At 43.5% G+C, this 20,307-nt stretch overlaps 2 protein-coding genes across 3 annotated transcripts; one reads left to right on the forward strand and one right to left on the reverse strand.

The window, feature by feature from the left end:
- The first annotated feature begins 240 nt into the window (after positions 1-240).
- On the forward strand, positions 241-5,068 carry LOC130121038 (protein CREG2-like). The gene is made up of 3 exons (XM_056289875.1): positions 241-771; positions 3,565-3,612; positions 4,982-5,068. Exons 1-3 carry the CDS (start codon positions 373-375, stop codon positions 5,066-5,068), a joined length of 534 nt encoding a protein of 177 aa, XP_056145850.1. The 5' UTR covers positions 241-372.
- On the reverse strand, positions 3,396-19,244 carry si:dkey-4e7.3 (uncharacterized protein LOC402865 homolog). Of its 2 annotated transcripts, none has more exons than XM_056289526.1 (6): positions 18,834-19,244; positions 13,902-14,089; positions 11,432-11,611; positions 11,245-11,356; positions 10,992-11,128; positions 3,396-8,186 (listed from the first exon to the last, which is right to left on the reverse strand). In XM_056289526.1, the coding sequence occupies exons 1-6, from the start codon at positions 19,012-19,014 to the stop codon at positions 7,851-7,853; spliced, it is 1,134 nt and encodes a 377-aa protein (XP_056145501.1). In that variant the 5' UTR covers positions 19,015-19,244; the 3' UTR covers positions 3,396-7,850. The 2 variants fall into 2 exon arrangements, with proteins under 2 accessions (XP_056145501.1, XP_056145502.1); XM_056289527.1 differs by lacking the exon at positions 18,834-19,244 and adding an exon at positions 15,612-15,824.
- Between the last annotated feature and the right edge of the window lie 1,063 nt (positions 19,245-20,307).

Below are 20,307 nucleotides of genomic sequence, written 5' to 3' on the forward strand. Positions count from 1 at the left end.
AATAGAAAGTCCTCAGTTCACACTCCTGTGCAGTTAGTGGCAGTACAGAATTAGAACGTTGTTTGTCCAACCACTAAGAGAAGAAGAAGAAGAACGAGGAAGAAGAACGAGGAAGAAGAAAGTAGAGGAAGAAGGGGAGGAGGAGGAGCTGTAACTAGGAGAGGAGTGCCTGTCAGAGTTACAGATGGTCTGCAGGTGGCGCAGTATCTTCCTCCCTGGTTTCACAAGTCGCGTTAAGAAACGTCCACCCATCCATCCATTATCCAAACCGCTTGTCCTACACAGGATCGCGGGGATGATGGCGCCTATCCCAGCAGTCACATGTGAGTGTGTGTTTTGTAAACATTAGCAGTCTCTCTGTCCACCAGCTCAATGACGCCTCGTTTCCTCCTCGTGTCACTGTCGGAGCTACACGCTGAGGAGCTCCGTCTCCTGGGCGGTCTCCTCCAGCGACGTGGGAGAGAGAGAGACCTGTCCGAGGAGGAGGAGGTCTCCCCGGCGCTCCTGGTGGACGGCGGCGGCTTATGGAAGCAGCCCTACCAGCCAAAGGTGCTGGGAGAGGCCGTAGAAAAGCCTGAAGGGTCGGTGAAACCAGAGAGAGAAAACGCTGCTCCGCTTTCATCCAGGCTGTTTTCTTATCGGATGGAGGAGGTGGCGAGGTCCTCCAACAGCAGACCTCCTCCCCCGCACCAGGAGACCGCCAGAACCGCCCGCTACATTTCCCATTACAGCGACTGGGGCCATCTTGCCACCATCTCAACTCAAGACAAGGTGAAGTAAAGCATCTCACGCACGCGCACACACACGCACGCGCACACACACAGGTCAATAATGAAAGCCCAGTTTATATATTGAATTGATATAATGAATAATGATTATTTTATAAGGTGTCAGTAGTGGTATATAAGGTATTGTGGCGACCCCTAACAGGAGCAGCCGAAAGTAGTTGTACGGTATTAGTAAATTAGTTTAATTTAGTTGAAGTACTTTATTTGTCACATGCACAGAAATACAAGGTAAAACATGCAGTGAAATGAAGAGGGGTACTCCGTCTGTCATTGTGTGAGGACATAGACCTAGATAAAAGACAAAACATCAGTCCATTTTTTCCTCTTTTTAAGTCAAAATAAACAATAAATAAAAACAAAAACAATAAAAAAACTAGCTGTCTCAACTATGTGAAAGGTCGTGTATGTTGAGAGTTCTTATGGCCTGTGGATAGTGATATAATACTGGAGTACAATACCTGTATGTTAGTATTGTATAGGTTTTTGGGCTATTTGTATATTAGTAACATATTAGAAGGAGTAAATGATTACTTTTCAAGTCGTTATGGATATTAGTTGTGAAAGCCCAGTCAATGCAGTTCATAGTGGGACTATCTTTTATACTTTTATACAGTATAAGTCAATTTGTATAGATTAATAGTATGATAGGATGATATGATAGTGTTGGTTTTAATATTAGTATTTGTATATTAATAGAATGGTATATTAGTGTTAGTGTGTTATTACTACGCAGGTCAATATAGATGTTTTCTACAGCTGTTAAAGCCCAGTTAATAAGACTGATAATTAATTTTGAAGTTTTCTGGATTTTTTTAAATATAGTATTTGTAAATCAGTATATTTCAATTAATATAATAGTATTGTATAATAGAACTAGTAAGTTTTATCAGTATGGTTTATTAGTATCATAGTATATTAGTGTAATACTAATTATATATAAATTTCAATAGTATCGGCATATTACTACTCAGGTCAATATGGACGTTTTCTTGGTGTTTTGAAACAGTTTTATAATAATAATATTTGTAATGTAGAGAAAACAGCAGCTGTAAACAAACGTTCCTACCAGCTCAATAAGGGGAATTATGTATCCCTATAACCACTACAATAATAATAATAATAAATTTTATTTGTGGGCGCCTTTCAGAGCACTTAAGGACACCTTACAGAACACAGTTAGAAAAAAACAAGTAGCACTGTATCAGACAGCATAAGCTCAAAACAGCATGGTAGACGATAAAGAGTTAACGCAACAGATAAATATAAAATCATCAGCACAAAACTCCATGGGGCGTGGATCAGACTTAGTGGCAGCGGTTGACCAACATCTTTGGTGAAGCAGCTAAAAAAAAGAAAAGAGAAGAAAAAACGGCGCAGCGGAGATCTCACTTTTTATCTCCGGAACGGTAGCAGCAATGGCTTCAGTCCGAGCCTTTGCTATTGTAGCGAATTCGGGGGGCAACCACAGGAACTGCCGCAGCCGGGACGCGAACCCCTATTGCCCGCACCGCGGGAAACATCGCTAACCGCTCGACTAAAGGGTCTGATACGGGTTCGCTTCCCGGCCGCTGCAGTTCCTGTGGTTGCCTCCCGATTCGCTACATTGGTGTCAGAAGTGGGACACGCGCGGACGCGCTTCCCGAAGAAGAAGAGGGGAGGGGAGGGGTAGTGCAACGTGCATGACTAAGTAGACACGTTGGCCGCTAGGTGGCGAGTCTGACCCTTTAGTCGAGCGGTTAGCGATGTCTCCCGCGGTGCGGGCGATACGGGTTCGCGTCCCGGCCACGGCAGTTCCCGAGGTTGCTCCCCCCCGAATGCTCTCCAGTACGGTCTTAGACGTCCCAGAAAACACAGTGGACGGCTTCAAATGAGTAGCCAGCGGGGAAACACTTCTACCGTCTCTGTAGTTTCCTTTATTATCGGACTTTTCATTCTCATCATGCCCCCTAAACACTGCTGTTGATGACCCAATAATGACACCGAACCCAGCAACCCTTTCAGAAGGTCACGGTTTCTCCGGGCCGTGTCGTTGCACTTTGCGAGTATCAATCCTCACATTTCCCAACAGACTTGATCGCACGGCTTGCACCGACATGCTCCTTTGATTTTCCATGAAGCTTAACAGATCTGTCAACGTTTCGTAGATCCTCAAATCCGTCTCCTGCAAACTGTGAAGAACAGCCATCTCCTGCAGCAGCACACTTACACACACCACGCAAGGCCAGCAATACACAAGCGGTTTGTTAGAACACTCCCCGTTAGCCACTCCACCTTGTCATACCTAGAACACTTAAAACTCCGACTTACCGAGCCCACTCTCTGCACCAGCTAGATGGGGGGGCTTTGGTCTCTCTTCACTCCTAGTTTTTCCTCATAGGAGAAAGTGTCAAAAGATTCCCGTAGGATCCGGTCCATCCACCATAATTCTTCTTTGCAAAAATTGCTAAAGACAGAACAGGCGCTAGCTAGCTAAGCTAGTTAGAACAACTAACGTTACACTACAATACAGGGCTACTACACGAGGTCAGGGTCAAAAATGCAAATATAAAGATTAACAGTAATGCGCCCGGGTAGCGTAGCGGTCTATTCCGTTGCTTCCCAACACGGGGTTGGCAGTTCAAATCCCCGTGTTACCTCCGGCTTGGCAGGGTGTCTCTACAGAGACAATTGGTTGCAGAAAGAACAAGCCTCAGGTATTTATGCTCTGAAATACACATGGTACTGCAATCCAATTTGATACTTGCCAGTAAAACTACAACCATGCATTATTTTACAGGGGCAAAGAAAAAGAAAATGGCAAAAAAGGACCCCAACTATGAGTAGGGTGAGTCAAGTTTATTTATTCCATTTACATTAAATTCGCAGTACTAACAATTCAATTCAAACTAATGTGAACAAATCTAGAAGCAACCTAGTATTGTTGCAATGGTGATTTATATTTTCATATCAGAATTTCTCCCTAGGGGCCGCTGACTCGCCGCAACCGGTCACGGCCAGAGCGTCCACGGGGTAAGGCATTCATTAGGCCACCCTTACCCGAGGGATAGTGGGTGTAGATCGGTGTAGTCTTCGGGGACTCGTCGTTCTCCAGCGACCCCTCTGGCCCACCCGAGCGTCTGCAACTGAAAGCATTCTCCCTACGCCTTCTTCGCGGCTTGAAGGTGATGCAATCCATGCGAGGCTTCAGTGTGTAAAATAGCGCGAGCAGCCGACACGAGTTTGAAGGAAGCTGGTGTTACGCCTATCTCCTTCCTGTTGAAACGTGAGCCAGGGGAGTTATTCGCCAAGAGTTCCGGCCATATGCCATTGGATTAATCGGGTGGGATAAGGGGAAAAACTAGAAATACATTTATATTAAAAAAAATGAATTTCTCCCTAGGAAAGTCTACTCTAGGATGCTGGAAAGGAGGCTCCGACCGATTGTCGAACCTCGGATCCAAGAGGAACAGTGCAGATTCCGCCCTGGCCGTAGAACAACGGACCAACTCTTTACCCTTGCTTAAGTGCTGACAGAGGCATGGGAGTTTTGGCCAGCCAGTCTACATGCGTTTTGTGGACTTGGAGAAGGCTTACGGCTGTGTACCCCAGGGCACTTTGTGGGAGGTACTGTGGGAGTATGGGGTAATGGGGCAGTTGCTACAAGCCATCTGGTCCTTGTATAACCAAAGTGAGAACTGTGTCCGCATTCTCGGCACAAAGTCAAACACGTTTTTGGTGAGTGTTGGACTCCACCAAGGTTGTCCCTCGTCTCCGATTCTGTTTGTGATAGTCATGGACAGGATCTCAAGTCACAGCCAAGGTGAGGAGTGTGTCCGTTTTCACAATTGCATCTCTTTTTTTAACTTATTCCTGATTTTTCCCTTTCTTCTCCCAATTTAGTCGCCAATCGATCCTTATTTTAGTTCAAACGCCCACCCTCGTACTGCATGCGTTCGCCTACTGCATCTCTCCGGCCGGCAGTCTCGAAGAAGACGCCTCCCCACTTTTGTGACAAGGCCGAGACGCATTCATGTGACGAACACAAGCCGACTCCGCCCCCTCCCAAAAACAGCGTTGCCAGTTATTGCTGCTTCATCGCGTCTGGCCATAGTCGGATCTGACGAGACCAGGGCGCGAACCCTGGGCAACTGCATCGACACAAAGCCGATGCTTAGACCGCCACACCCCCACAATTGCATTTCTGTTCTTTGCAGATGATGCTGTTCTGTTGGCTTCATCAGTACACGACCTCCAACACACACTGGGGCGGTTTGCAGCTGAGTGTGAAATGGTCAGGATGAGAGTCTGCACCTCGAAGTCTGAGGCCATGGTTCTCTACCGGAAAATGGTGGCTTGTTCCCTGCGGGTTGGGGATGAGTTGTTGCCTCAAGTGAAGGAGTTGAAGTATCTCGGGATAGGGCTGGGCGGTACATTGACTTTTTATGTTATATCGATATATTTTCAAACAAGGTATAGGCTGAGTCAATACCGTTTATATATAGTTCGATGTTGCGTTAAAATGCATAACTTGTTTGAATAGAACGACCAGGATTTCCCTCCTACCTAAAACGACGATGGGTGGTCAAATTGACGTCCGGTTTATAAACTCTATATTCTGTCAAGATAAATACCCAATTGAGATATTAATGCATTGCATATGTTAGTATGTCTGTTAGGAAATGACTGACACCAAAATTAATAATTTAACAACTATAATACTATTTTTAAACAATTTAAACTTCAGAGAGACATGGTCGAACTTGAATAGCAAAATTGAAAGAGTGAAATTACCTGAAAAAAGAAACGGAAAACACATATTGCTAATCTAACGATCGTAAAAAGGACTATAAAACGTGAAAGGTAAAAAAAAAGCGCTTAAGATAAATATTGAAACGGTCCCAAACAACGACCGGAACTTAAAAACTACTAAAACGACCGTGGACGGTCACTTTGACCGCCACAGTTTTTAAACTCTATATTTTGTCAAGATAATTACCCAATTGAGATACTAATGCATTACATATGTTAGTATGTCTGTTAAGAAACTGACATCAAAATTAAAATTCTAACAACTTTTAATACTATTTTTCAAACAATTTAAAATGGTCACTGTCCAACGCCTGTAAATACTGCAAGGCGTCGGTGGTAGTCATGGTGCGTCTGAAACGATGGCTGTAACCAGACATGTTAGCAATAATCAAAAGTCAAATTTAGACTATTTCTCTGCACTAGAGAACGCTAGTTTTTTTTTTTTGCGGGACAGAGCAATGAACTTTGCAAGGAAATGATGCGACCAAAATACGTCATAGTGACATGACGTCATAGTTACATTTTGACCGCTCATGGTGGTTTTGGGTAGAGCTTCGTAACTTTTTTTGTGCAATTGATCTAAAACTCGTTTTAAATGCAAATATATGTAATTTTAGGTGAATTCAGGGAGCGGCAGGTCTGTATACCCCCCCCCCAAAAAAATTAAACTTTGAAAATCCAAAACGGAATACGGTTTGCATTCTCAGAGGTAGACCTAATTTTATTTAATATAGGCTATTTGTTTTAGACAATATTTCATTTACATGTGGATAATATTGTGCAGCTGTATATTTTAAAACAGTGAAGCAAACCGTCTTTGCATTTTATTTTGATGTTTTAATAAAAGTGCTTGTGACATCTCACATGTGGCTTTGAACAACTGAACATTTAGCCCGCGTCGTAGAAAATACTGAGATATATATCATGTACCGCCATTCCGCCTAAAAATACTGAGATATAATTTTTGGTCCATATCGCCCAGCCCTATCTCGGGGTCTTGTTTACGAGTGAGGGCAGGATAAGCAGGACATTGACAGGCGGATTGGTGCAGCATCAGGAGTAATGCGGACATTGTACCGGACCGTTGTGGTGAAGAGGTAGCTGAACTGGAAGGCAAAGCTCTCAATTTCCCAGTCGATCTTCATTCCAACCCTCATCTACGGTCATGAGCTTTGGGTAGCGACCGAATAAGGTGTCTGAGCTCAGCCTTAGAGATAGGTTGAGGAGCTCAGATATCCAGAGGGAGATCGGATAAGAGCCACTGCTCCTTCATGTCGAAAGGTTCCAGCTGAGGTGGTTCAGGCATCTGATTAGATTGCCCCCTGGGTGCCTTCCTTTGGAGGTTTTCTGGGCACGTCCACCTGGGAGAAGACCCCGGGGTAGACCCAAAACTCACTGGAGGGACTACATATCCTATCTAGCTTGGGAATGACTTGGGATCCCCAATGAGAAGCTGGAGGGTGTTGACGGGGAGAGGGACGTCTGGAGTGCCCTGCTTAGCTTGCTACCACCGTGACCTGACCCCGGAGAAGCGGCTGACGATGAGATATCAGAATTTCAATGTAATATCCTAAGCAAGCTGCCAGACCTTGAGGACCAACTCAAGGAGCTGAGTGCACAGAAGGCACTGCACTTCTGGGTTTTTTTTTCCTTAAATTTATTTGATTTTTCCCTTTTTCTCCCAATTTAGTGGCCAACTGCTCCCTATTCTAGTTCAAACACCCACCCTCATACTGTATGCGTTTGCCAACTGCATCTCTCCGGCCGGCAGTCTGGAAGGAGACGCCTCGCCACTTTTATGACAAGGCGACTCCAGGCCGAACCGCTGCTTTTTCCGACACACAGAGGCGCGTTCATGTGACAAACACAAGCCGACCCCGCCCCCCCTCCCGAAGACAGCGTTGCCAATTATTGCTGCTTCATCGAGTCCGGCCATAGTTGGATCTGAAAAGGCCGGGGTGTGAACCCCGGTCCCCAGTGAGCAACTGCATCAGCACAAAGCCGATGCTTAGACCGCTACACCACCGCGTACTAGTCGACTATTCACTCAACCTCCCGACTAGTCGACTTGCTACACCTCCGCAGACTACATTTGTGTTTTGACTATTTTATTTCAATATACTTCCAGATTATAGCCCCAATTAGTGTGTTTGACTTTTTCATCAGATAAGATACGTCAAAACATTCTCTGAAACTGAACAGTTGATACCCTTGTAAAAAAAAAAAGTGAAATGTGAAAAGGAATGATGAATAGGAGAAAAAAGCTCTTAGATATTACTTCAAAGCGTCCATCATCATCTGCTCAAACTTCTTCATATCCACTTTCCTCATGATGACAGCCTTGTGAGACTTTTTCAACAAACCCAATGTATCTAATATCATCATGCCTCTGGTATGTGTGCCCATCAGCTCAACGCTGACTGGATAATGGTCACTCTCGGTGATGAAGGAGTCATCGACGGCGGCCGCCATTGCGTAGGAGTCACATGAAATAAAACCTGAGCCAGCGACAAACTCCTGGTAGCGATCTCTGTCAATGCTTTGTTTGGAGATCTTTGACATGAAGCGGGCCTTCTTTGTATCCTGAGCCAACCAGGCATCACAGAATTCCTACAGTACAAGACAATGATTGACATTTGCAACATGTAGTAGCCTGTAGGACACTTTTACGTATTAAGTGAAACTTAACTATACAGCACGTTTCATATATTCAAATGCAATACAGCATGATTTACATCGGATACCAATAAAATGTACATAGAATAAGCAAGATATATAGAAGAAAAAGTATTAAAATGTTAATTCTGGGTAGGAAATGGTCCAAGCACATGAATGTATGCCAAGTGTTGAGTGTTTGCAATACTTTTCAGGGGGTAAAATGCAGTTTTGGTTATATTCCTAATGTGTGGCCACAAGTTTAAATCAAAGCCCGATATAACATGAAAATTTCTTTCCTCGGATTTAATCCAGTGAAAAGGTTTGCAATGTTAAAATGAGTATCTTTCTCAGTGAATCAAAGAAAGAAAGTTGAATTACTTCATCTGGACATAACGTTTATTGAGAGAAATGTTTCATCACTCATCTAAGTGACCTCTTCAGTCCCAACTGACTGCAGGTATCCCCACTCTTATAAACAATACAGTGGCATAACAACCGAAAACGATCAGCCCAGTTCGGGGAGGGTCGTTCCCTCTTCATATAGATGGCCTCTTTGACTCCCTGTTCAAACCAGCTTACCTCCCTATCAAGGATGTGCACATCCTCACCGTTAAGAGAGTGGCCACTGGCCTGTAGATGGGTGTAGACCAGCAGTGGCTAACCATGTGCCAGGGAGAGCCATGTGTATGCAGATTTTCATTCCAACCCAAACCCACACCAGGTGATTTCACTGATGCATTCTTCCTCTTTGGTTGAATGGTTGCCAATCAGTGAAATCACCTGGTGTGGCGTCTGGCTGGAATGAAACCCTGCATACACATGGCTCTCCATGGCACACGGTTAGACACCCCTGGTGTAGACTGTGTACTCCTGGCTTGGCGTGTTAGCTCTTTTATGTTGTGCCATCCCCTTGGCCAGAGTCTGTTTGGTTTTCCTGATGTCCAAGTCACGGCAATCCTCCTGGCACTTAACAACGTATACTATATTGCTCTGTTTGTGCTGGGGGACCCGATCCTTGAGGTGGGCCACATTCCGGCGCAGCGTTTTGGGGTTTGAAAGTAACTGAGATACGGAAAATATGTGTCTCAACTGTTCCGACAGTTGCGCCACATACGGAATCATCACTGGTTTACACTTAGGCAGCTGTTGTCCTCCCTTCGATCAGCTGGTGCACTGTTTGAGCGTCTTCCTGGCTTTGACGAATGCCCAATTAAGATAACCACACTTAACCAGGGCCTGTTTAATGTGGGATTTCTCGCCTTCCCCGGCCACTGTGTCGGTGGGGACATTGTCAGCTTGGTGGTACAGCATTCTGATGACTCATAGTTTGTGCTCGAGTGGATGATGAGAGTCAAACCTTAAGTACTGTTCAGTATGTGTTGGTTTACGGTACACATCAACAGTCAAATATCCCCCATCACCAATTGCAATTTTACAGTCTGAGAAGGCTAACCTGTCATGTTTCACATCCTCCCTGGTGAACTTGACGTGGTTGTCCACAGAGTTAATATGGTTAGTGAAATGTGGTACATCCTGAGATTTCATTTTACCCCAGGTGTCGTCCACAAATCTGAACCAATGGCTAGGTGGTGTCCCTAGATAGCACATCAGAGCCCTCTTTTCCACTTCCTCCATATACTAGTTGGCCACTACAGGTGAGACTGGGGAACCCATAGCACACCCATGCATCTGCCTATAGTACTGCCCCCTGTACGTGAAATACGTGGACTGAAGACACAGCTTCAGGGGCAGACACACTTGGTCAGTGTTGAGGGTGGCATGGTGGCCCAGTGGTTAGTGCTGTCGCCTCACAGCAAGAAGGTCCTGGGTTTGAACCCTGGGGTAGTCCAACCTTGGAGGGTCATCCCAGGTCGTCCTCTGTGTGGAGATTGCATGTTCTCCCTGTGTCTGCAGTGGGTTTTCTCTGGGTGCTCCGGTTTCCCCCACCATCAAAAGAAACATGCATGTTAGGGTTTATACTCTGTCTGTGCCCCTGACCAAGGCAATGGGAAAAAACACTGGAGTTGGTCCCCGGATGCAGCATGAAGGCGGTTGCAGAAACTGAATTTCCCCAAGGAGATTAATAAAGGAAAGTTAATTCAAGAATTTGCTAAGGGTGGGGTTGTTTTGTAATTTCCTACGGACTACCTCCACTGCTTCATCAACAGTAACGCACGTGAAGAGAGATGTAACATCGTAAGAGACCATTGTTTCATCCCTCTCCATAATGATGTCCCTTACTTTATTCACAAAATCCTGTGTTCTGAATGTGATGTTCATTACTGTCTACCAACGGGTTAAGAATAGATGCAAGAAACTTAAGAGATGTTAAAGGTCATTGAGTTAATCATACAAAAACCAGGCCGTAATGGCTCAACCTGTTTATGTATCTTAGGTAAACCGTACAGACAAGGTGTAGCTTCCCCTGGGTATAATTTATGGTACAAAATTCTGTCAATAGCATTGTCCTGTTCCAACAGCTTCAGACAATCTATCATCTTTTTCTTGTGACCACTGCCTGAATCTCATTTCAGGGGCTCGTAAGTATTCATGTTGCTAAGTATATAATAATAATAATAATATGTCCAGATGAACTGATTCAACTTTCTTCCCTTGATTTTCTTACCTGGATTATTGAGCATGCATGATATCTTTCTCAGTGTTTTCCAAACATCATTAAGAAGACAAGGATTGCGTGTAATTTGCCGGAATTTGGTTCATGTATTTGTGATTAAATAATAACAAAGCTTAGGTTACCCAGGGCAGTTTGCTGTTGCAGGTGAACTCCCAGCAGGCCAAGTATGTGGGGCACTGATAGTCATTCAGGACCACGTAAGCAGCTTCTGGATCTGCTGCAAAGTTGAACTCTGAGCATATCGTCGTGTTTCCACGTGCTAAGGAAGTGTAGATTACATAACAGATGAACCCACTGATTAAATTGTTTCTTACTCAAGTGCGACATTAAGTAAATGTAATAGTTGATTTTATGAGATGAGCAGGTTTTTTTTACATTCTGTATTGCCTCCCATGATGTAGAGACTGCGAAGTTTGCTAGGTAGGGACGGATCCAACCTCACAGTCAGAGCCAGGTTGGTGAGCGGTGCTGTGGAAACCAGAGACACCTTGGAAAGACACATGAATGTATGACCACATGTTCACACAAACACACAAACTTACATATCAATGTCATTGCTCACCTCTCCAGGGTTCTCATGGACAATGCGGATAATAGCAGATACTGCACCCTCCTTCTGGACTATGTCCAGACCAGGAGCATTGGGGTCTGGGGCATCCCCCAGCCCATCTTTTCCATGGAAATCTCCTCCACTTATGCACTTCCCAAGGATGGGTTTATCAGCACCTTTGAACACTGGAATCTGTAATAAAGACAGATCAGAGTCCATAGTTATCAAGCATCTCAGAATCACTCTTTGGAATCGCACTAAAAGTTTGACTAGGACTAAAAATATTCCTATGTCAGAGTAGGACATGAGAGATATACCATTCACACTGGCCAAAAAACCCACTAGCATCCGCCTTTGGTGGTCAATGTTACATTGACCAAAGGCGGATGTTAGCAGATTTTTTTGGCCAGTGTGAAAGTGGTTATAGTTATGAAGCTTCCCACAGCCATTTTCAGCAAGGAGTAAGACTTCCCTTTTGAGAATGAATGATGTCACAATTTTACGAGTCTGAGCCATAAAATGGAAATCACGACGACGTATTCGTCTTTTTCTTTTTTTTTTAGTAAAGCTAGGGATTCAACACACTTAGTATAGGTCTATCTAATATCTGATGCAGAAAATTCTTGAAACCTTCCAAAAAAGTTGACAGTAGAAAGCTGGACTCAGCTGCAAGATTTGACATGCACTGATAATGTTGCAGCGCCTCTGTGGCATGCCTCTCCATATGGAGAATTTTTTCTTTTCTACTGTCCAATTCCCCTTTAATTCTAATGTTGCAATTCCACAAGTCTTAACCACTTGTGTGTTGATGCGGCGGTGTCGCGTTTGATTCGATTCATAGATGCGTCCTCATTTATGCTTGGGGCAATGATCTTAATATGCGTGCTATCTATGACAACTACAACTCCAGGCAAACCAACGATTTGCAAATGCAGCTTGTTGAGAAAATGAATGAATCTGTGTATTGTCGTGGGTGCTCTTAGGAAAAAAAAAAGATACTGCTTGATAATTCTTGAAATTGTTGGTTGTGATGGAAAAAAAATGATCACTGTTGCCAAGTTGCATCTTCCTAGTTGCCAAAAAGCATAGTTACAACTTTGTTTTCTGCAGAGAGGGGACCGGTTCCTCTTGTAGATGTACTCGTTGCATTCCGCACAAGGTCAATCACAAAAGTTATCTCATCTCTATCCAAACATTAGCCGAACCGCTTATCCGGAGCCTATCACAGCAGTCATTGGGAGGCAGGTAGGGAGACACTCTGCCAGGCCGCCGCCGCACACACACGCACACACACACACAATTCATACCTAGGGGCAATTTAGTATGGCCGATTCTGACCTACATGTCTTTAAACTGTGGGAGGAAACCGGAGCATCCAGAGGAAACCCACGCAGACACGGGGAGAATAGGCACATTCCACACAGAGGACAACCCGGGAGGACCCCCAAGGTTGGACTACCCCGGGGCTCGAACCCAGAACCTTCTTGATGTAAAGCAACCGTGCCACCCTATCCAAACATGGTTTAATAAAATATAAAAATGGTTTAATAAGCTCACTGTCAAATATTCACAGCGCATCTCTTCACCCGTGGATGTGCATGCTTTTCTCTGCCTGAACACAATCTGCTGAAAACACCCAACGGGTTAGGACAGCTTACAAACTCTCCTAAATCCTGGTGGAGATGGAAGTACTTTCTTTAGTTAAGAAAGTTGATAAAATGCCTTTTCCTTGTTCTGAAAAGTGCTATATAAATAACGTTTATTATTATTATTATCATTACTCCTATGCCTAAATGTAGGACCAAATTTGCGTCACTGAGAATTTTTGGCCTTTTAGGACTGATTTCCTACTCAGACACTTGATAACTCCAGACCCGCAAACATCAGATGGATGGATGCATTCATACCTGCAGAAAGAGTTCGGTATTGTCATTATTAACAACTAAGTGCATGGTTATTCTATGAAGTGACAAGATGGCTTATATAACAATAATTTGGCTGCAGTGGAAAAGACAAACCGCTGTGCAATGTTTTTTTTTTCTGTGAAAAGTTCTGCCTGACTAACTACTAAATGAGCAATGAAAAAAGCACTTATGATTTGGATATTCATGGCTTAGCTATTGTACTAACAATGCCAGTGATAGAAAGTAACCAAAAGACCTTTTCTTGGCATGTGAATTTCAAGTGTTGTAGCTTAACAGGGCAAAAAGCAGAGGAATTTTAACACTTATTAAAACTGAAAAGTGGCAGCCCATCTGTAGTTTTTATCTAATGGTCTGTAGAAAACAAATTGGATTTCCTATTTGAGTTCATATTGGTTGCTGCAATCCACCTCAAATGTTTAGTAATTCAGTCAGTAAATGCCAGGTAATGTTCATTTTCAAACAAATGCACTGGTCATAAGTACAACTCAAATGCAGTTATTTTATAATTTTGGGAGAAGTAAACAATATCTTAATTGAAATGAAGACCAATAAAGCACCATCAGTTTATCACAGGCCTGCAGGACACGCAGGACGTTCTTGCACACGTTCTCCACTGTGGTGTTTCCATGGCTGCAGGTGATGCCCAGTATATCCACGTCGGGGACAGCCAGTGCCAACATGATGGCCTGAGCGTCGTCCACACCGCAGTCTACATCCACCAGCAGCTTCTTCCGCATACTGAGCCCTATAAAACAGTGTGGAAGCATTTTTTTAAATCTCCTTTATTGATTTATTTTAATTGTGTACTTGTTGATCATTATGTTCATTACATTATCATAAACTACATTGTTCATTACATAATCACGCATCATCATTCTGACCAACTAGCCAGCAGCTAGGATAGCAAGCGAGTATTATGAGAGATGGTATAGTGATAACATAGTGATAACGCCACAGATAACCAAACATTAACATTAGTTATATCAGCTTTGAATAGCGCAGCTCTGTGGAGATGGAAATGTACTGAAAAATTACAAATTGAGCTTACTGTGTAGAAAAGCGTTATTATTAGGAATGTGTTATCAAGGAATGTATTACCTCTTTGAAAAGAGATCCAAAAAAAATGTTTTAAAGAGGTACAAGGATGAGGAGGAGGTTTTGCTCCTCTCATGACCGTGACCCCCATGGTGGATGCTATTATTGTTGTTTTTTGGAAATCATTGTTATTGTTTGTTTTTTTGTTTATATTTTCCATCCATCCATCCATCCATTATCCAAACCGCTTATCCTGCTCTCGGGGTTGCTGGAGCCTATACCAGCAGTCATTGCTTCTTCTTTTTTATTGATTCATTGTGAGCTAGATATTGAGAATGACATACTCTGATGTGTGAAAAACTAAAGTTTATATTTAGGTTTATTAATTTAGCATTAGAGAGGGGGCAGGAAATTATAAGTAGTAACTTCCGTTTGCTCCTTTTCAAACATAACATTTGTTGGATTCTCTATTGAGAGTTCTTGTTGAATTCTTCTGGTTTTATTTTTAATTTTTTGCTTTATGCTTGGTCAGTTTTTCTTTTATTTTGCATGCTCGAAATAAAGACATTTGTCTTGTTGTCGGTGTAAACAGTGATACGCACTGCAGCCAATAGCCCCGATGAATAGCCCTAACGACTCGGCATCCTATTTTGAACAAAAAACAAAAAGACCTATTGTCCTAATAAACACCCTATTAACAAACGTCAAGCAGAGTCCTGAATCGGGACTATATAAAGCCAGCAGAATGTCAAAGATCATTACGGACTACAAGATCATTACTGTACTGTAGTCAGTGGCTGCACTGACTATCTTGCTGTTCAGGGCAGCAGTCGTTAGGATTCATGTTCAAATATGCATAGTTGGGAGGGAAAAGGGGTTTCCCCTAAATTCGCGATTTCATTAATTTAACAGCATAGAAAAGTGCACCTTCTTTCACCATCTGCTAATGTTCTCCAAAGCACAAAAATGATCCGAGCTGATTTTACAGAAGAGTCTCGCTGACCCCAGCCCATTCCCTCAGCCCGGATTCAGAGGCTGATCCCCCTGACGTGGCTTAAGGGATCCGCACGAGCGGAACACCCGTTTCACAGAATTTCTGGAGTCTGTGTTAAACGCCGTTATTGGATTACTTGTGTACTGCTTTTTAGAACACGGCAATCAAACAAACGATAGAGTAATATTTGAGGAAAAAAAACTTCTTTTCTGAAGGAAACCGGACATCGTTGTCATACCTCGAACAATACTGGACGCAGCTGAAAGGCGACGTACTCGTCCTCCACCAACAGACAGCAACAGAAATGGCCACATGTAAAAAGTACGAACCAAAACGACGAGGAGGAGTTAGGAAATCCTAATTATGATAAGGCGGTATATTCCTCATTCTCGGCTGTGTCCGCCATGTGCCTGATACATTTCATGAACCAAGAAGTTGTTTCGTCGACTGGCCTATAAGAACGGCTTAAGTACAGCAAATTCGGGGTAGGGGTACCTTTGTTTTTGCATTACCGCCCCCAGCTGGGCTGGAGTGTGAATTCACCGTTTTCATTGAACGCGTGTGTGTGTGTGCGTGCGTGCGCGCGCGTGTGTGGTGGGGCGCTTGACCCTTTTCTTTCAACAAAAAAAGAGTTGGCAATACTGATATAGTTTATTATACCTCCCAAGTAAATCTAATCAAAATAGGTTAATTATTATAATGAAATGACCTCATTCTTCACTGTGTGGCCTCCAATGAACTCGTATATCTCCGAGTTGTTGCAATGTAAGCACCTCTGATTCATGTTGACCTATGTTGTTTAGTGTCCAATTAAGACCTTTGTGACCAATTCTTAAATCTGGTTATGACACAATCTTCTCTGCGATATCAGTGCTCCAGCCTCCTGACTCCAACATATCTCTGAATTCTGTAGAGGTGTCTATCAATAATCAGTTGTCCTAGTACTCTTGCCAAGCTTCTTCCACGTGTAATTTGATTAATACTTTGGCCTCAGTTCTACTTTTGGGAATCTGTACTTCCTCGTCCTGTATTCTAAGCGTTTGCTTGGCTAATATATTGAGCTCTTCATTCCCCTCTACTTCCAACACATGCAAGCACCCACATGAAATTGATTTGTATACCATACCATTGGTTTCCAGCCTATACAGCAGGGCTTATCAAAGTCTGGACCTCGGTCCGCATCCGGACCGAACGTCAAGTCAATCTGGACCCAGCCCATACCTCGTGTTACGATTACAATACGTAATGAAGTGTATCGTTTTCTATTTTGTGTTGTGTATTGCTGCCAAGCTCACGCTTATAGTCACGTCTGTGAATATAAGTAAAGAATCTGAAAAATTACTGATTAATGTGACTGAACTACATACCAGTCAGGTTGGGATATAGGTTCAAGTTCTTTCTGTATATTCAAAGTCTGTACTTGGCATGAAGATAACCAGGTAGGAACAGCGGAGAGTGGAACTGTAGGGCTGTACTGGAAATTGAGTTGTCAACTGTTTTCCCCTTTAACTCAGTAGACAAGCATTAACTTCACTTTTCAGTTGTAAACAGCATCTCTCCCAATTCAACTTGCATTACTGCAGCTGGGGAGGATTTTATATTTTCCACAACAAATCTTCAAATCCTGTGCCTGTTCGACATTCAACTTCTTCAGAGGCATTTCTGTTGCAGATATGGATGTATGCTATACATCCTAAATCCAGAATTGCTCTCATAAGAGCCCAATATGTTTCACAGTGCTGTACTAGTGCCCCCCTCTCATCCTGATATACAGAGAAGAATATTATTGATCTTATACACTTGTCTCTAGTTTTGTTTATACACCGACTCCATGTGAGCTTTTCACCAAATCACACACCCAGGAATCTTACAACCCTTACTTGAGCTAGCGAATGACCATACATGTTTAAGGAAAGTTCAAATTCCCACTTGTTTGCCTCTGCTTTTGTGATTGCAGCTGGCATTTTCTTTACTATAAAGTTAATATAATGACCACCTATCCAGACAGCCCCATCATCAGCATATAGATATTTACCTGCACCATGACCTAACGGAGAAGAATGTCTTTAATCATAATGTTGAACAATGTCGGGCTACACTCATACTTTGAGGGGTTAAATTCTCCACTTCATACACATTAAAGTGATCGGTGCCCACCCTAACTTGAATTTCCCATCCAAACAATTAGCCCTTAACCAAATTCTAAATTTTACCTTCAATACCTAAAGACTATCTTAATAAGGATGCCTTCATTCCAGAGCATATCGTACACTTTCTCCACATCAAAGGAAACCGCTTCTGCAGCCTCTTTATTGGTTCGACTGAAAACATAGAACAGAGTCCAAAGTGTTTATCCCCTTTTTGGAATCCACTTTGGTAGGAAGAAAAAAAAAAGTTCCAAATCTCAGAAGTATAACAACCTCTCTGTCACCATATGTACCATTAATATAACTAGGTTTGATGTGAAGTCAATGGGTGTGTAACAAGAAAGGTCTGGTGGCTGACTTTTGCCAGGCTTTTGAATTAGCACAATCACTGCTTCTTTCCACACTAATGGGAGTTGTCCCTCTACACTAATGGGTGTTGTCCCGTATCCCATACCTTCCACATCTCTTTTTACCGACACACTGCTGCTACATGACCATAGTTTTGGCATTTAAAACAGCAGTGGGGGAATGAAGGGTCTCACTTCATAACTCATGTAGATACTCTTCCTGGCAGCCTGCTCTATTCATCAAAATTAATCATTACAGACAGATAAGCTGTCAAACCTCTCTCCATTTCAATGACTTTTCAAACGCGCACCTTCTTTAACTTTTACATTTTTCAAGTTTTCTTTCAATTCATCCATAGTCATTTAAGGTTAGGATGGAGTTCAGGATTAAATGATGCTGTGCTATTAGTTATTTTAAAAATGGAGAACGCACGGATAATATGACATGTATTATTTTAGTCAGTGTTTAGTGGTTATACGGGTTTTGACCGCTTTGCTTTGTTCCTGGTGGGAGCATTTTTAGTGAGGGACGCGGAAGTGAGAGCGGGTGTAGAAATAAGCGAGTGGCATGGAGCGCGTATCTGCCGTGTGTGCGGAGAAATGAGAAGAGGTCAACAAAAGTGGTTTATCTTCGCACCGGAAACTGAAGGAGACGGTAGATGGTGTCCAACTAGACGGTTACAGTCACATTTACTGGTATTCCTGCGATCACCCTGAGCAACGCTCTTCGGGCCGAAAACATTTGCACCTTCTTGTCACTTAGTTATTTTTGAGGCGTTTGTTGGTTCCCATCTCTACATGCAAACACCGGTGCCCCCATTTCACAGGACCCTTGCTTTCTTTAACTCCGCCTGTACTTCCCCTAATGAGTTAGCAAAGAGTAGATTCCACTGAGAGCAGGATAAGCGGTTCAGATGATGGATGGATAGACAGACAGACAGACAGATAGATAGATAGTCCACTCACCGACGGAACGTCCCTCCACTCCAACTGGGTCTGCTCTATCCCCACTGTCCGTTTCAACCGAGGCTGCTTTCTTTTTCACTTTACGTTTGTACTTTCTCGTCCTCCTGCTACTTGAGTTCCTCGCGTCTTCTCTAACCTCTGTGACACCGGATTCAATGGGACGTCCAAGACCACCTGGCATCGTATGTCAAAGCTACCAAGAGTCAGAAGGGCAGACGGGTAACAAAGAGTACCGTTCCAGATCCGTAGGGAGCGCCGGTCGGTAGCCTTTAAAGTAAACAACTACCGCTACTTTCTTTAAAGTAAACATGAAAACGCTAATCTAATTTAACCTGATATCGCCAATACCCAAAAGAAAACACATCGACAGAGTTCCCGCTATGACCACGTTTCGCGCCCATGCCAGCTTCCTCTTCCTCCTTCGCCCCGCTCTTCTTCTTCTTTGTGTTTTTTGGCGGGATTGTTACCAAGCTGCACACCGGCACCTACCGTAGCGGAGTGTGTAGAGCAGGGTCTAGTTTTCATGAGTAAAAAAATAATTTAAAAAACCGGACTATATTCATTTAAAAAAAATATATTACCCCTCTCTGTATCCCACACCTTATCTCCATTTGTTCCAAATACCCCTTCCCAATCCCACCCTCGCCCGTCCTCTCTCACCCTCGTATATGGCCAGTTTTACTCCTTTAATCCGGCGTATTAAGCAGGATCTCACTCGTTGGTCCAGTCTGCCCTTATTGTCCTCATCCCACTTTTTCTGCCGTCTTCGATGTTTTCTTTGTGATTAGTGCTTTACATTCCCCTTTGCCAACAGTATTGTAGCGAATTCGAGGGGCAGTCCGAGATACCGTCGCCACAGCCCGGACGCGAACCCGTACCTCCCGCACCGCAAGCGACAACGTTAACCAGTCGGCTAAAGGGTCCGACCCGTTAGTCAAGGACCAACGTGTCTACTTATCCATGCACGTTACAGTATGTTAATTATATGCCTCATATCTAGCGATCTTTGAGCCATCCTGTCTGCAAATTCCTTGCCCTTTACTCCCACATGAGCAGGTATCCAACAAAATTCTGCATCTATTTCTAATCCATCCATTATCCAAACCTTATCCTGCTCTCCAGGTCGTGGGGATGCTGGAGCCTATCCCAGCAGTCATTGGGCAGCAGGTGGGGAGACACCCTGGACAGGCCATCACAGGGCTGACATTCACACACACACACAAACACACACACACACACACACACACACACACACACATTCACACCTAGGGACAACCTAGACGGCCATTCACCTGACCTACATGTCCACATACATACATAAATGTCATACAGAGAAAGCTGCTATGCAGTGGCAGCTGCTGTTGGTGACACCCTCATCGTAGAGAGAAACTACTGGGGCACCCTATTTGTACGACATTTCACCTGGGGGATGACTTTAGGTTAAGATAATGGTTAAGGCTAGGTTTAGATTAAG

The sequence above is a fragment of the Lampris incognitus genome, chromosome 11, assembly GCF_029633865.1.
Source record: "Lampris incognitus isolate fLamInc1 chromosome 11, fLamInc1.hap2, whole genome shotgun sequence".
Taxonomy (NCBI): Eukaryota; Metazoa; Chordata; class Actinopteri; order Lampriformes; family Lampridae; genus Lampris; species Lampris incognitus.

Coding starts and splice junctions, on each gene's coding strand:
- si:dkey-4e7.3 (XM_056289526.1), bottom strand. CDS start 19,014: ATGCCAGGTGGTCTTGGACGTCCCATTGAATCCGGTGTCACAGAGGTT. Junction 11,612..13,901: donor AGGCCTGTGATAAACTGATG/GTGCTTTATTGG, acceptor TCTTTATTACAG/ATTCCAGTGTTCAAAGGTGC. Junction 11,357..11,431: donor TCCATGAGAACCCTGGAGAG/GTGAGCAATGAC, acceptor TGTCTTTCCAAG/GTGTCTCTGGTTTCCACAGC.
- LOC130121038 (XM_056289875.1), top strand. CDS start 373: ATGACGCCTCGTTTCCTCCTCGTGTCACTGTCGGAGCTACACGCTGAG. Junction 772..3,564: donor CCATCTCAACTCAAGACAAG/GTGAAGTAAAGC, acceptor ATTATTTTACAG/GGGCAAAGAAAAAGAAAATG. Junction 3,613..4,981: donor GGACCCCAACTATGAGTAGG/GTGAGTCAAGTT, acceptor TGTTCTTTGCAG/ATGATGCTGTTCTGTTGGCT.